Genomic DNA, 15,402 nt, shown 5'->3' with positions numbered 1-15,402 from the left:
AATAAATACACACACAGACACACGCAGAGACACACGCACTCTGGGCTCTCCCACACCCCACCCATACTGCCCTCAGCTACAAGCCCAAGAACAGAAAGAATATCAACTGCCAGGACTAGAGAAACTAGGGGATACACACACACTTGGCCTATTCACATGGGCAATTACTCTCTAGTTCGGTGAGAAGTGAAATTTGCTAGGACTGCAGTTGAATAGAGTCACATATCTATGCTTAAAAAAATTTTTTTTCTTTAAATTTATTCTGAAAGCTCACAATAGGCAGCAAACGGGAGTCTCTCTTTGCAGCACGTTGACAGTGGACCAGGAAGCAGAGGTGCTCTGAGCTCTTATCTGGCCCTGGTGCCTTCCAGGTGCCTGCCCCTCCTTGGGGCGGGCATTTCACTTCCCTGAACCTCAGCCGCCAGATCTGTAAAAAGGACCTAATTCATGGCCTGTCAGAAGACAGGACTCTCCTCCAATGTGGAGATCTGGGATTCTCTCTCTGAAGACATGTTATCAGAGGACAGTTTTCAGGAGCTACGAGGTTACTGGGGGGCATTTCGGTGCAAGGGTCACTTGGAAGTCTGCATGCTCAGATAAGGTAAGGAGGCACTGCATTGTAATTCGGAACCCATGTGATGTTGTGAGTAAACCTGTTTCGTGTCTGGGTAGGGCTTGGTTTGGTAACTCAGGCACCGTAAAAGAGGGCAATGTAGCCCTGGCAGTCTGTGTCAGAGAGCAGCTTTGTACCTAATCCTGAGGGTATGATAGTTGCTAAGGAACCATTGAGATGCAAATGAATTGGCAAATACTTAGCAGCAAGATATCCGAAAAGGGTGGGGAGGGGACGCTTTGAACAAGTTAGTCAGGTGAGTGAAAGGAAAATTACTTTCTTCTGATTGGAAAAAGAAAACCATGGGTTTTCATGCAGAGCAGCAGCATTGTGCTACTGTGTAAAAAAAAAAAAATTAACTGTTCTTTTTCTGCTTGGCTGGGAGTAGAGGAAAGTTGGAGCCAAGAGCAGGGAACTTGGAAGGGCAAATGGAGTCCTCCTCTGATGTATTCTAAGCAGATTCCTCAAGAGAGGAAGAGATATCTAAAGTATGAAGGAAGGAGTCTGCAAAGGACTCTGAAGGTCTACCATCATTATACAAATCTTAAACCCTTGACAAAATGTACACAGAAAACTGTGGATACATATTCTATTGATGCAAAACAGAAATTCCAGGTAAGGCTAAGCCATGATTGATAAGATAATGCTGAAAACTGAAAGGAATTGAGCCATCTCATTGTTCCTATGAGTTCGCATTTCTTTCGTTCTTGCTCTCCACTGGGTATCCAATTTACATGCAACCATTAGGTTAAGATGTTCTCATAGCTAAGTCACAACCTGGAGAGCTACAGTAAGAGGTGTGGCCCCTCACGCACTGTGTTTTCATCTTTCCCCAAAAAGGAGCCCTCCTCCTTTAGAGTCTGCTTTGAGATACCCTTGTCTTAAAATCACTTTGCCTCTAGCCAAACACCCCTCCTGTCCGCCTGTTCATTACTTGGAGTTTGATCATGATGTTTAGGAAGACAGGGAACATCCTCATCAAGAAAGAAGCTGTTTGCCCAGCCACCTCCAGCTTTTCCCTTCCTGCGTTTTTACTTTTCTCTATCACCTTCCGTTTCCCCAGCTTTTCCCGTATCTTCCACCAGGACCCTCACAGACACAACCCCCTCTATCTGCCCCTTCCCCACCTGCACTCTGGGTCCTTTCCTTTACTGCACACACTAGTTCTCCATTATGTTCCATGAATCAGTTATGCAGCAAATGTGGTATACTGTCCAGCACCCACTCCTGCATCTGGTAATGGCACCCTGACTTTTTGTGGTGGCCCAGCCCTCATTACAGGCCACGCACCCCCCTCCAGCTCCAGAGATAGGTAGCTGTGTGCCCAAGCCTGGCCAATGAGTGCATTCCATCATCCTCATGACAGCCTGATTCACAAGAGAGGCTTAGGATCCAAGGAAGGCCAGCTACTGGGGGTGAGCCATTATCTTTCTGCTGAAGTTTCAAGAGGATGTGAGCCTGAGCTGCCAGTGGCCACATGACCATAGCAAGAAGGCCTGTCTGAGGATGGAGTCAACCTAAATGGCTCTGTTCATTGTCCCTTCAGATCCATTCTCCACCTTTCTTTGCCCTCTTCTGAGCCTCAGGAGACTGACCTTTCTGAACCAGGCTTCCATACCCCATGCCTTCTTGTTGAGTTCATCCAATGGGAGATACTGGCAGGAAGAGAAAAAGTAGAGGTGAACAAGTTCAGGGAATACGATGCCCCATCTCTGCCCCTGCATGGTTTGGGCAGCAGCTTCATTCCTCTGTCTACAGCCCCTGTCAGGGAGCCCTCTCCCATGCTATAGCTCTTTCCAGGCCCCCAAGCATCATTCCCTTCCCTTGCCCCACTGGCTATGGGGAGTCATGGCCTCCCACTGTTGCCAGCCTCTGGCTGCATCTCCATCCTTAGTGATTCCCTTAACCCTATTCGTAACTCTGTAAAGAGTCTCTTCACTAAACTCTCCTCAAATAACCCTTTGAGAGAGCAGTCTGTTTTCTGTCAGGACCCTTCCTGACACAGACACAGAGCTAAGGTATGAGAAAAAGGAGACTGAGTCTGAGACAGCCCTGGTGCCCCTAGGTATAATCACAACCTAAGTCCCAAACTGTCCACTAATAACAATTGCCAATAATCACCCCTACCCTTTGCTTTCCTTCAGCTTGAGTTGAACATGTGTCTCTACAGCCAGAGATCTGGCTAATAAAACAGGCAAAGCTCTTGATGAAGAGCTCTGGATGTCTACCCTCATGACACAAAGAGTAAGAATAACTATCAGTCTTGGTTTCTCATTCCTAACCACTCCTGACAAACTTCTACCCTACCTCTATGGAGCTTCACCCTGTATCTCTATATGGTCTCCCTCTCTTACACATACACACACACACACACACACACACACACACACACGCATACACATGCCTACACACATATACACACTCCTTCCTCAAATCCTTCCCACTAGAAATATGACCCTCTCATCTGGTTTCTCCTAGCAGCTGATGTGTAAATGTTATACCACATCTATCAGACTCCACCATATGTCCTGTTACAGCCTGTAGTCTGCATGGTTCTGTCTCCCCCACCAGTCTATTAATAGGTGGCCTCTTGAAGGAAAGGCTATGTCTTCTTTACTTCATGTTTTCAGTGTCAAGCACAATGTTTCTCATGCAGATGCCCAATAAATGTGTTCTGCATGAGTATTCATGAAACTGATGGCTCCTAAGCAAAGGTGTCAGTTCGGTCTCTTTGTTCCCACCCCCCATTTCCTTCCCTCTTATAGAATTTGGGCTTTCTAATTTGGAAGTGGCTTAGCCCTCACTTGGATATCCTGGGATGGGGCTCTATCACCCTTCATGGCAGCCTATTCCATCTTGGTTCAGCTTTGCTAGAAAGAACTTCATAATCAAGCCAAAATCTATCATGCATGTAGAGTAAAGCTAAGCCTGTTTGGCAAGACCAGCCTTCACATACTCACAGAGAGATGCCTTTCCTTCCCCAGCCTCTCCCCCGTTTCAAGTTGTCCAAGCCTGCCCTCATCACTTTCAATTACATTGCCCTGTTTATCCTTTCATGGAACTCTCCTAAAATTATATTCTATATTATTTGTTATCTTAATGACTGTCTGTCCTCCCCACCTGGATGCTCCCAAGAGCTGGAACATTTCCTGTTTTGTGCATACTGCCTAGCACATAGTAGGCTAACAAATATGTGGTTGATGTTGAATGAATGAGGTAACATATCTCTTCCCCCTCCCCAGTTTCCCTCTGGTCTTCTCTAAACAATTTTTCTTCTACTACTTCTCCTAGGATATTTTGGTCATCAATTGCTGCATACCATACCAACTCCAAATTTCATAGTTTTCAACAGTGACAACATCTTTTTTGTTCACAAATCTATGATTTGGACAGGGCTCAGTGAGGAAAGCCTGTCTCTTCCCACTGGGAGCCAGTAGGATTGGCTGGAAGGATGGGGGCTACAACCATCTGAAACCCCCTCACTCCAATGTCTGGCATTTGATGCTGGCAGTGAGCTGGGATTGGGGCTGGGGCTACACATGGCCTCTCCATGTGGCTTCGGCTTCCTCACAATATGGTGGCTGGGTCACAAAGGCAAGCAGGCCAGGAGAGAGAGAGCAGGGAAGAGGCTGGAATCCTCAATGATCTCACCTCCAACATTACGCAGGATCACTTCTGCCATGTTCTATTCATTAGATGGAGTAAAAAGGCCAACCCATATTTAAGAGGAGAGGAGAGGAATGGGCTTCATACTTTGACAAGAAGGGCATCTAAAACTTTGCAGAGATGTTTTAAACTACCACATGTGACATGATTTCAGGTTTTTACACAACATATACTTGTTGATTCTACCTACCTATGTGGTACATGCTGGGAATATCATGACAATTAAGATAGAGCCCTACCCTTCAGAGGCTCACAGCACTATGGGGTATCCAGCAAAAGCAACATCCAAGTATAGACCAGTGGGGAATGTGCTCCCCAAAAGGGAGGCAGAGGTAGCTGTGGTAGAGACCAGCAGACCACCTAATCCAGACTGGGGCTCGGAGGAAGGTTTCCAAGAGAAGGTGACCACTGTTGTGAATTCTAAAGAATAAGTTAGGGTTAGCCAGGATAAGATCGGTGAGAAATATAACAAAGGCAGAGTGAGCAGGAGCAGACCCAGAGGCACACAGCAACAGAAGGCTCAGTTTGGCCTCTGCCCAGATGGGAAAAAATAAATAGGGATGTTTCTCAGGGTGTGTGTACCTGTGGAGTGTGTGTGCATGTGTGCTGTGTGGAGCAGGGGGGAATGAAGCAGCAGGAGATGCTGCTGGCCAGGAGGAGAGGATAAAAGGAGGACCTAGACTGTGAAGGGTCTTCCACTGGTCATGAAGATGCTGGAAGAGACTCACAGGTAGTGGCCAAGGTAAACCGAAATATCAATCTATGGTCTGATACCCAAAATATGGTCTGACCTGTGCCCAACACATGCCCCTAGGCATCCGCCAAAACTCAGTGGATTTTCTGATGCTATTGAAACCCTCTTCCCTGCCCCAAAAGTTACAGCCTGTGCTCCTCCACCCAGACCATTTGGACGCATTGCCTAAGGGGTTGAAAGCATCCCAGGATGGCTCCCCTTCCACCTTTCCCCAGTGAGGCTCCTCCTCTCTCCTTCTCCCCTCCTCCGAGCTTACCACCCAGTTCCAGCCTTAGCCTCAATGAGAAAGCCAAGGGCAAAGGTCCTACCTTGATGTGCTCCAAAAACAGCGAGAGGAAAACAACAGAATAATTAACTGCAAGGCCCAGCTGCCTCTCGCAGATAAGGCATTTTCTCAGCCTCCACTGTCAATGGGGCTGCCTGCAATTATTCCTGGTGCTCCTGTTCAGCCCTTTCCACAATCACAGCCTCCAGGGGGACCACTGTCCAGTGAGACTAGGACACTGAGGTGCTCTCCTCCCAATCCTCCCACACGTCCCTCCATGCTCAAAGCTGATGCTAAATCCCAACATCCTTCTCTGATGTCATGGTGTTCACATCTGGCAAGGTGGATGGGAACAGCCAGAACTCAAGAAGCAACACAGCCCCAGGCAGGACAGGGCCCACGGGACAGAACCCCGGGGGGTGGGGTCTCCAAAGGTAAGCACCCACAGCTCTCCCTTCCCCTGGAAGGTGGGCCTGTGGACGGAGCTCCAGGAGACCCACGGTGACCCCGCTCCCCAAGGTCCTCCAACTCCCACCACTAAGAGCCAGCCACAGATGTCAAACTGCAATCACCTAAGCAAAACAGCTCATCAGAGACAAGAGCCAGATGGACATCCAGCAAAAAGAAAACCAATAATGACCACAGTGGGGATCTAACTGCTGGGGAGCACACGGGAAAGGCAAAGTACATGTAGGAAAATACAAAAAGGTTTTCTTCCAGTTTGGGGCACAGGTGGGGCAGTTCCAGAGAGCAAAAGGAGAGCCTGGCCAAAGGACCTAAATGTGGAGACCCATGGCACTGTCTGGTACCTTTGACAGCACTTGGCAGGACAGTAAACGGCTGGTGCTTAATAGATGTGCCCTGATTTAATTTATGAATAAGTAACGTTAATGGAAAAGGTGCTGAACTGGGAAGCAGAGGCCTGGGGAGTTGTCAAACCTGTCAAAACTTGAGTTTGCATCTTAGTTCTTGAGTCAGTAACTTAAACTCTCAGAGCCTCAGCTTCCTCACCTATAAAATGGGAGAATGAATGCTTCAATATTAAGCGTATGGGGATCAAGATATACATAGGGTCCAGCATGTGGTAAATGTTCGATAGGCAGATAAGAACTTAGTTCAGTTCTGGTTCTAGTGCCACTAGGGTACAGGATTTCTGGAAAGTTTCTTCTTTTTATGTCCCACCCCTTGTCTTGACTCTCTGGAGCTTACACAGCCCCAAGACACCTCAGAGACTAAGGTTAGGCAACAGCCTGGGGCCCCTGCTCCCCTCACTTGCCCCCTCCCCTCCTGGTCACCTGCCTCTGCCCATTTCTCTGCTCATTATCACCTCCACTGGGGGATGGAGAAGCAGTGTAAGGAGGTTAAATTCAAATCAGTCATTTTTTTCACTTGCTGCCAGGAAGCCGAAGGGGAGAGAGGAGAGATCAGGGCCTCAGGTGCAATTTGCAGGCAGAAATGAGTTCTGGTAATTCTCAAGAAATTTCCTGTACGTGTCCATATTGGCCCAGCTCTGCTACCAAGAACTCTAGGGAAAACTTCCATGAGGGGACAGTGCAGCCTCCTTAAGCAGCTGCTAATGGCATTGTCTGTGCTGCTGGGATTTCAACTGACCGGAACATGGCTACAGGTGACAGAGGGGGAAACAGGTCCTTCTTCTTATCCTCTTTCCTCTTTAGCAAACAGATTGGCCTGAAGCCCCACTGGTCAGCAGGGTCTTACAGTATAGTAAAGGGCTCCGACATCTTCAGCTCTGCTCGTTCTCTCACAGAGCTGAGGAATGCTCCGTGCTGGCTGGGGAGTGAGTGAGCAGGTGAACAAGATGCCTCTTCTAGGCTGTGGAAATGAAACCTTCTCATTCACTAAGTTGGAGGCAAACTTACAAGCCAGTTGCACTGAGAGACACCCAGCAGGTGATACCACATGTGGCCAGCAGGGACCGTGGCTCCAGGGCCCGCTGTACCACCTGCACAGACTGGGCCTGCTGTTGGCCAGTGGGAGGTCCCTAGAGCAGGGAACTTGAGGGAGGCACTAGGCTAAGGCCTTTCTTGATGCCAGCCACGCTCCCCCTCACTCATCTCCGGTGCCCCAAAATTGGGTCCTGAGCTGCCCCCGCAGAAATCCCGCCAGTCTGTGAGGAGCCACACCCCACCCACAATTAGCCAGGGGGTCACCATGCCCCACCGCCCCAGACCATCCTATAATTGTCCACCTCCTACTTCTACACTGCTTCTACCCTGGGGTTTGCCCCCACCCCAAACCCCTGCTAACCTTCTCCACCCTAACAACCTCTCCTCTAGTCTGATTCAGCAATGAGAAAACTGAGGCACAGGGAGGGAGAGAGCTAAAGATGCATCTGGTTGCTCCCTGTGTGTTAGGCCAGGTGGAAAGCAGTTTTCCATTAGCAAAGAGCCAACTCCCCATCCTCCAGGCCTCCCTTGAAAGTGTGTTCCCATTTCTCTAATCCCCAGAGGAGTGATCCACTAAAGCCAGCGAGGCAGCTCAGACGTCAGGTGTCAGGGGTCTTTGATGGAGCAGGTGGTCCTGACTTGGCCAGTCAATGCCCCCTCTCAAAGCACAAACACACTCTGACCGAGAGCCCCAACTGTTGCTGAAATTGAAATGGAATCCACAAAAGGAGCTGAGGAATTTCTCATGTACTATTTTGCTTTTAAATATGAAATCTCTCCCAGGGCATTACTTTATTACTATAGTAATTTCCTCAGAAGGGCAGGCATCCAATGCTCTGTTTCTCCACCACCTTTGGAGACATGGAAATCTAACAGAAATATTCAGGTTGCTTAAGTGGCTAGTGTAGAAGAGGGAGACATAAAGGGAGCTCTTCCAAGGAATGCAAACTCCTGAAATCCAGGTGGACGGATGTGCTCTAGGCTATCAGGTGGAGACAGGTAAGGGTCCCATGTGCCACCTCCACTACTCCCAGAATGCACAGGGTGCTCACGCCCATCCCCTTTGGGGACACTTGCCAGTAATCATTTCTTCTTTGGGAAGCTGGCCAGGGCAGGGAGAGGAGAGGAGGAAAGATACTCCAGTCCTTCCACTAGATTCCTGATCATAAGCCATGCTGTGGTACAGGTCTCCAGCAGTGTGTGTGTGTGTGTGTGTGTGTGTGTGTGTGTGTGTGTGTGTCTGTAGGTGTGTAGGGTGGGAGGTGGGAAGAAGGGGCAGGAAGGGAGCTATACGGAGACTGGTGTTCAAGCTGAAGTATTGGGGTTATCTGAACACTTCACTCAACCCTTCTCCCATGACCATGGAAGCATGGAGTGCCCAGTAATCAATGAAGTACTCAATGGCCGAGTTAGCATCAGAATTCTTTCAGCCTGTGGATTCAGGCCAATCTGAACCTTTCTTCACGCAAAGCCTACAAAAGTGGTGAGGTAAGATGGATGGTTAAGAACACAGATCCCAGAATCTGACCACCTGGGTTCAAGTGCACTGACACTTAACTAGCTATGTGACCTTATCAAATGACTTCTCTACTCTGTATTTCAGTCTTCTAACCTGAAAAATGGGAGAGTAGGGTTGATAACAATACCTGATACAGACGTTGTACAGATTAAATGAACTGACTTATGTAAAGTACCTAGAACAACACCTATGTTAAGTGCTGGCTATTACCAGCAGCTCCCAAATATACTGGTGCCAGGTGGCCTGCATCTGAATCACTGGAGCCCTTTGTTAAAAATACAGATTTCCAGGCCATTCTGACTCAGTAAGTACAAAGGGGAGCAAGACTGCCCATGATTTCTGGCTGCAGCCTCATTGAGAACCTCCCCTTGGGCAGCGTTTCCAGGAAGCGCTACATCAGGATCTTTACAGGGAGGCCAGAAACAGATTTCCATCCAGACCTGCTGAACTTTGGGGGTTAGAGCCCATGAGCCTACAACAAACTGCCTAGGTGCCATGAAGATTCCTGAAGCCTGAGAACCACTGCCCAAGATGATACTCTGCTCTTCTGGCTTTTAAAATTGCTTTAACCCTTGGCTCACACTGCCAAAGACTTATGCTCCTGAATTTGAGTGGTATTAAGAACTCTTATAGAATAGTTATAGATGACTGTTTTGATTCAATAATAAAAATATATCTTTGACTTTAACAGCATCTCTAGTTTTGAACTAGTACAGGTGTATCCTCATAACATATATAACTTGCCCAACTTCTAAGGTTGGAACAGGTGAGCTTCATGACCCACTGTACAGAGAAAGACACTTGGCCCAGGGGACTGATTTTCCCCAGCCACAGAGTTGGAAGATGAAAAATCTGCCTTCACAATCCAGCCTCTGTCTCCATTTTGTGTAGATCTCAGCCCCATCCCGTAGTCAGACCCCATTCCTGACCCTACACCTCCTCCACTACCCCAAGTTCCTGAAATTCATTCAACCAACTAGAGAAGAGGTAGCTTCTAGTGAACGGGGTGGGGGTGGGTCCACACACTAGATCCAGAAGAAGGGGTCATGGAGCTGTCATGCACACCTTGATACCACCCTTCTTCAGTCCAATCTGTTTTATCAACGATTACTTCTGGATGGGTACAATTGTACAGGATGCCGTATCCTATCTCTGCCTCATGGGCCTTTCCCAAAGCACATGTTGGTAATCAGGATCCATACTTGTGAGGGGCCAGGATAGGGCTTCTGGGATCTAGGTCTGGTTTTATACAGATCAACAAATGGCAGGAGGGGCTGGAGCAGGATACTATGTGGCCCAGCAGGCCTTCCTCATGTCCCTGGGCATCACCGGTGACAATTCTGCTCTGTCAACCCAGAAGGTTCAAGCTGGGGCTGGGTCCAATCTCTGCAGCTGTTTACACTGCCAAGAATTTTCTCAAGCAATTACCCAGAGCTGCGTTGCCCTGCCTCACCAGCATTCCACTCACTGGCTTGAGGGGGTCCCTCCACAAACACTGAGTAATAGCCACCTTTTCACAATGCATAGAAAATAAAATCACCTAATAGAATTTCCTCAAATTTACTTGTCTCTCCCAGACATTTTTTTAAATCTTTGGCGCCTGCTACTGCTTGTAGACTCATGTACACTCACAGATACCCAAAACAGATGCACACACAGCAAAGAAATAGTAACATAAAATGCAGAAAGAGCCAATCAGTGCCTAGCCTGCTGGCCTGTTGTAGACACAGGGGCTGAGGATGGGGGTTTTTCCCCATAAACTTGTAATGGAGATTTAAGTGCATATGGTGTAACTCAGTGCCTTTGTATTTTAAGGTGTGCTCCACAAAGGAGCACAGTAACTCAGCTGTGTATTCATGCATCAACAGCCCCTACTGAAAACCCACTATTTGTCAGGCCCTGAGAAATCTACCACCAAATCAAACACATGTGTATGTTCAAGGACGGCAAGCCCAGGACTTCACTGCAGGCCACACCTAAAAGCAGATCTCCTGGGAGAGCTCAGGTCAGCCATTGTCCAAACAGTGAGGCCACCTGCAGGTATATGGTCATTCATGGATGCCAGGGGTGGGGCTGGGAAGATGCTATGAGCTTTCAGTGATGCCAGATGGCTGCCTCCCAGAAAGGCCAACATGCTTAGTCCACTCTGAGGGTGGGCGTTCTGCTGCCAGCCCAACACGTCCTACTGCTGCAGAAACAGCCCAAAAGAAGGCCAGGTCTCCAGAGCCTGTTTTGCACAGGCCAAAGGGCAGCTCGGAGAAGGCAGGTGGTTGTCTTCCCTTGTAGACACCAGCGGCCCATTCTCAACAAGCCCCAGACACAGTGTGAAAGGACTTAAGCTTGAAGAGGCAAGTGTTTGGAGACTAAGAGGCCGGTTCTGTGTCCGGAAAGCCAGAGGATTTCAGCATCCCTGCCTCCCAGGCTGCCCTGTTCTCCTCTGAAAATAGACTTTAAAAGCCCCAGGCAGCCTCCTCCCCGCCCCCCACAATGCCTTCTCTCTCCCCACAAAGCAGAGCCAATGGAAATGGGGAAGGGGAGGGAAGGGAGGGGTGCTCTCTTTCAGTGTGGATTTCCCACACCTCATGTCAACCAGCCCCTTCCTTCCGCCCAGGCAGAGAATCCCATAGGGGCCTGCCTGTCTGGCCAAGTGTCCCCAACTGGCCCATGGCTGCCACTGTCCCTTTGTTCCTGCCCTGGCCTGGGCTAAGGACCTGCCTGGTTTTGGAGCTGCTTGCCCCAGTGCAATTCCATCAGAGCCCCACTAAGGGGAAAAAGACAGGTTAAGGGGCCAAACCAGCAAGGAGAGGCACCCCTAGATACAGCAGAGTTTGGGAGGGATCTGCTGTCTGTGTAGGCAGCTCATTGATCCACTTTTCTGATAATTATCCCTCACTCATCACAAACCCAATGACGCTGGCCCCAGCCCAGCCAGGCAGGCGGGAAGGCGGCTCTGCGTGTGAAGAGGAGAAAATGAACCTGTCTGTGTTCGCTGGAGGAGAGATAGGAGTGAATGGTGTGTACTATCCCTGCGCACTGAGCAGGGACGATGGGGCTGCTTTAATATTCTGCTGAATGTGGTGTTTCTTTTAACCCTTTCTGGAGAGATTTTCAGCTTAGAAAGCCTGGCTCTTCTTGCCAGGCTGCTGGCAAAGTTGCTGGGGCTGTGCCGAGAAGGAACACAACTCCCACAACAGGAGCCACTCCAGGACACCTAGTGACAGGGCGCATATACAGGGCTGGGCGCCACCCGTACAAGGGCACTCTCCCTCGGGCAGCTCCAGCCCAGCAGCCGACCGGGAGCCAAGAAGGCGTCTACGGAGGCAACTGCGAGCATCCAGACGTGGGTTCCCATGCACTTGCTCTTCGAACAATTTTGCTCGCTTGCATGCCCTCCTTTCATCGATGGAGACCCAGTGCCAAGACCAGGCTCCCAAAGTGGGCACCCCTCTGCTCTCCGAGGCTCAGCCTCTGACCCTCTGGCGGGCGCGAAGACGCTAGGACGTTGGACGCTACAAAGTCCAGCCTCGCCTAGCCCGTTGTTCACGCTCGCTCACCCAGGTTGTCCTGATCGGTTTGGAAGTGTGAAACGCTGCTCTTGTCCTATTTCAACTGCTCCCGCCTTTGCCTCTCTGTAAGTCAAACCCAAGCATCCCTGCTCCGGGGTGTCGCCCGCGCTCCACACAGCTCTAGTCCCCGCACGTCCCAAAATGCATCCCCTCCGCACAAAGACCAGGAGCCGGGAAGGGCAGCAGGAGGCAGACAAAAAACCATCTTCAGAAAAGCAAGTGAGAGCTTTCTAGGCATTCATCGTCGCACCCCCGCGCCGCTACCAGAACGAACGCGGCACACCGTGGTCTTCCCCACGCGGGGAAGGAATCAGCCCCGCCCTGGGGCCCCGAACGCCCCAGCTCCGCTCCGAGAAGGGCACCGCTTTCCGGAGGTGTCAGGAGCGCTGGACCACGGTGTCTGGGGTGGGGGCGTTTCCGCTGGGCAACCGGTAACAGCTTGCGAGGGACCGGACAGACCAGCCCAGCGAGCCACCAGTTCAGAACGCTGCGCGAGATTCCCGCGCAGAGTCCCTCCGCGGAGTTTCAACCCGCCGGCCACCGGGAAACGAAGCTGCGAGCCCGGCCGTGGCGGCGCACCACCCCGACAGTGGTTTCCCCCCAGCAACTCCGCTCGGCTCGGGGGCCGAGCCGCGTTCCCAGGAGGGGCTGCGGCCCGCGCTCAGCGGCTGGGACCAGGGGCGGGGGAGGGGCGGGGGGCGGGGAGCAAGGCAGGGATTTCCCACAGGGATTCGCGGGCGCCGCCGAGCGCGGGTGCTCCCTGCTGCGCCAGGCGCTGTGCCCGCGGGGCGCGCTTGCCCGGCCACAGCCCAAAGCGCAGCCAAGGCTAAAGTAGCAGGGGGAGTGTCGCTGCCTCCTGGCCGGCGAGTCTCCCCTCCGGGGCGAAGACGATGCTGGGCGAGTTTCGGCCGGACCTACCACCCACCCACAGCACCCCCCGTTCCCAGGCTCAAGAGGCGACAAAGGTGTCCGCCTCGCCCCGACTTGACCCAGGAAAGATGCAGCTCCCGCGGGCTCCGGGACCACCAGACTGTCCCCCGAGGGTACGGCCAATGAACTCAGTCCCTCTCCTCCAGCGGCCACTTTCGGGGCACCGGGGTAGAGCTCTGGTCCCCGCGCTCAGAGCTAGCCCGCCGAGCCCAGAGTCCCCGAGCCCGAGCAGAGGTAAAGGAGAGGTGGCGCACGGCCACCTAAGCGCATCCGTGGCCGGGACAGGAAGGGAACCGACAGGCGCTCGCACTCCAGGAGCCGGATGGCCGGAGCCGTCCCTTCGTCCCCAGTACCGGGCGCCCCCGGAGCTAAGGAGCCTGCACCGCAATGCAGCGGGCTCCACGCTCCCCGAGCCGAGCCGGAGCTCCGAGAGACCCGAGCTGCCCAGGAGCGCCGGGGCGCGGTAGCCAGGGGCTTCGCGAACCAGCTGCTGGCGCCGAGAGCCAGCCGGGGGCGCGCCAGGGGTGCCGCCCCAGCCCCGAGCTCGGTTGCGGCCGGGGCTCCCAGCAGCCGTGCCCTCCGGTCGCGGGAGGCTGGCGGCGCGAAGCATCCAGACCAGCCCCGGGGATACAGCCGCCAGCCGCCAACTTGCTCCGCGGAGGCTACGTTACCTTCCATAGCGGCCACTGCGGATGCCAGGAGGAGCAGCAGCAGGCAATCCGGGGCCATCGCCGGCCGGCGGCCCCCAGGCCGAGCCCAAGCCAAAGCGGCCGCGCGGGGAGGGCGCCGCGTCCCGGGGCGCCGCTGCACTCCCCGCCGGTGGCTTCTCCGTATCCTTTCGCGCTCTAGCTGGGACCGGACTCCCCGGAGCGCGGCGTGGGCGTGGGCGGGAGTGTGCGCGCGTGGGGCGGTGCGGGCGCGCGTGGGTGTGGGTGTGCATGTGTGTGTGTGTGTTTATGGGAGAGGTGGGTGTGTGCGTGCGCGTGTATGGGAGAGAGAGGGCGAGGGAGTGTGAGCTGGGGAGAGCGCGCGAGTGCGTGTGCGTCCTGGTGTCACATTGCGAGCTACAGCGGAGCCTACGAGAGGACGGAGCCTACGAGAGGACGGAGCCGGCCAGACTGACGCGGGAGGGAGTGGAATCCCCCACCATCAGCTCTCTCCCCACCCCTAACACCTCCTGTCCAATCAAGGAATCAAACCTGCAAAATTCCCCCGTCCAATCAGGCGCGAGCACCTCCTTACACAGGCATTGTTAGTTTAAGAAAAACTTTTGCTTGCAAGGCTGTGCGGGAGGGCTCGGAAGGCACTAGGAGGGGTCCGGGCTCCCCCTCGTGGTGTTCTCTGGGAAGCGCACCCGCCTGCCCAGCTCCCGAGGCCCCAGACTTAGGAGGCCTAGTCAAGGAGCCTGTTGAGGCGCTTTGCCCTCCCTATAGCACACCAGGATTGGGTGAGCTTTAAATAATCAATTTTTTCTTATTTCATCTTAGCGACACTTGCCCTGGCTACCCTTTAGAGTGCAACCGGAAGGTGCACTCTCTCCTTCCTATTCACAGCACTTCACCTTCTAACACAGAATGGATTTTACATCTGTTTGTTACTAATTAATTATGTTTAGGGGCACCTGTCCTTAGGCATCTAACTCTTGATTTCAGCTCAGGTCATTATCTCACTGTTGGTGGGATCTAACCCCACAGTGGGCTCTGCACTAACAGTGTGGAGACTGCTTGGGATTGTCTCTCTCCCTCTCTCTTTGCCCCTCCTCCCACTCACACCCTCTCTCAAAATAAATAAATAAATTTTTAAAATATGTTTATTGTGGGTCTCCCCTTATTAGAATGGAAAGGATCTCCATTCTTGGGATTCATATGTGTTTTGTTACTACAGAAAGCCCAGTACCTTGAACAGTGAAGGTGATGGCATATATCTGAAGGAAGGAAGGAAGGAAGGAAGGAAGGAAGGAAGGAAGGAATGAGGTTCAGAGAACCTGTGGACTGCTGTTCCAGTGTGTACAGCTCGCTGAATATGCGTCCTAACTCCCTGCTGTTCTAGTCCTCCACAAGTTTCTGTCTACTTTTCACTTCCAAATGCATTCTATGAGCATCCTCAGAGGGCCTGACCCCAGAAGTCAGGTCAGGTGGGAGAGACCAATGGTGAACACAGCTTGCTATAAAAAGCAGAGATC

The 15,402-nt window shown here is 52.0% G+C and overlaps 1 protein-coding gene across 1 annotated transcript in view; it reads right to left on the bottom strand.

The window, feature by feature from the left end:
• The window catches only part of EPHB1 (EPH receptor B1), a 430,893-nt gene extending 416,823 nt beyond the window's left edge, over window positions 1-14,070 (bottom strand). The window contains exon 1 of the mRNA XM_047876453.1: window positions 13,892-14,070. Within this exon, the coding sequence (XP_047732409.1) occupies window positions 13,892-13,949 (58 nt within the window). The 5' untranslated portion in view covers window positions 13,950-14,070. The remainder of the gene's footprint in view (window positions 1-13,891) is intronic.
• Between the last annotated feature and the right edge of the window lie 1,332 nt (window positions 14,071-15,402).

The sequence above is a fragment of the Prionailurus viverrinus genome, chromosome C2 (genome assembly GCF_022837055.1).
Source record: "Prionailurus viverrinus isolate Anna chromosome C2, UM_Priviv_1.0, whole genome shotgun sequence".
NCBI classification, from domain to species: Eukaryota; Metazoa; Chordata; class Mammalia; order Carnivora; family Felidae; genus Prionailurus; species Prionailurus viverrinus.
Note: the sequence above shows the minus strand (reverse complement) of the source record. Positions and strands in the feature narration are given on the sequence as shown.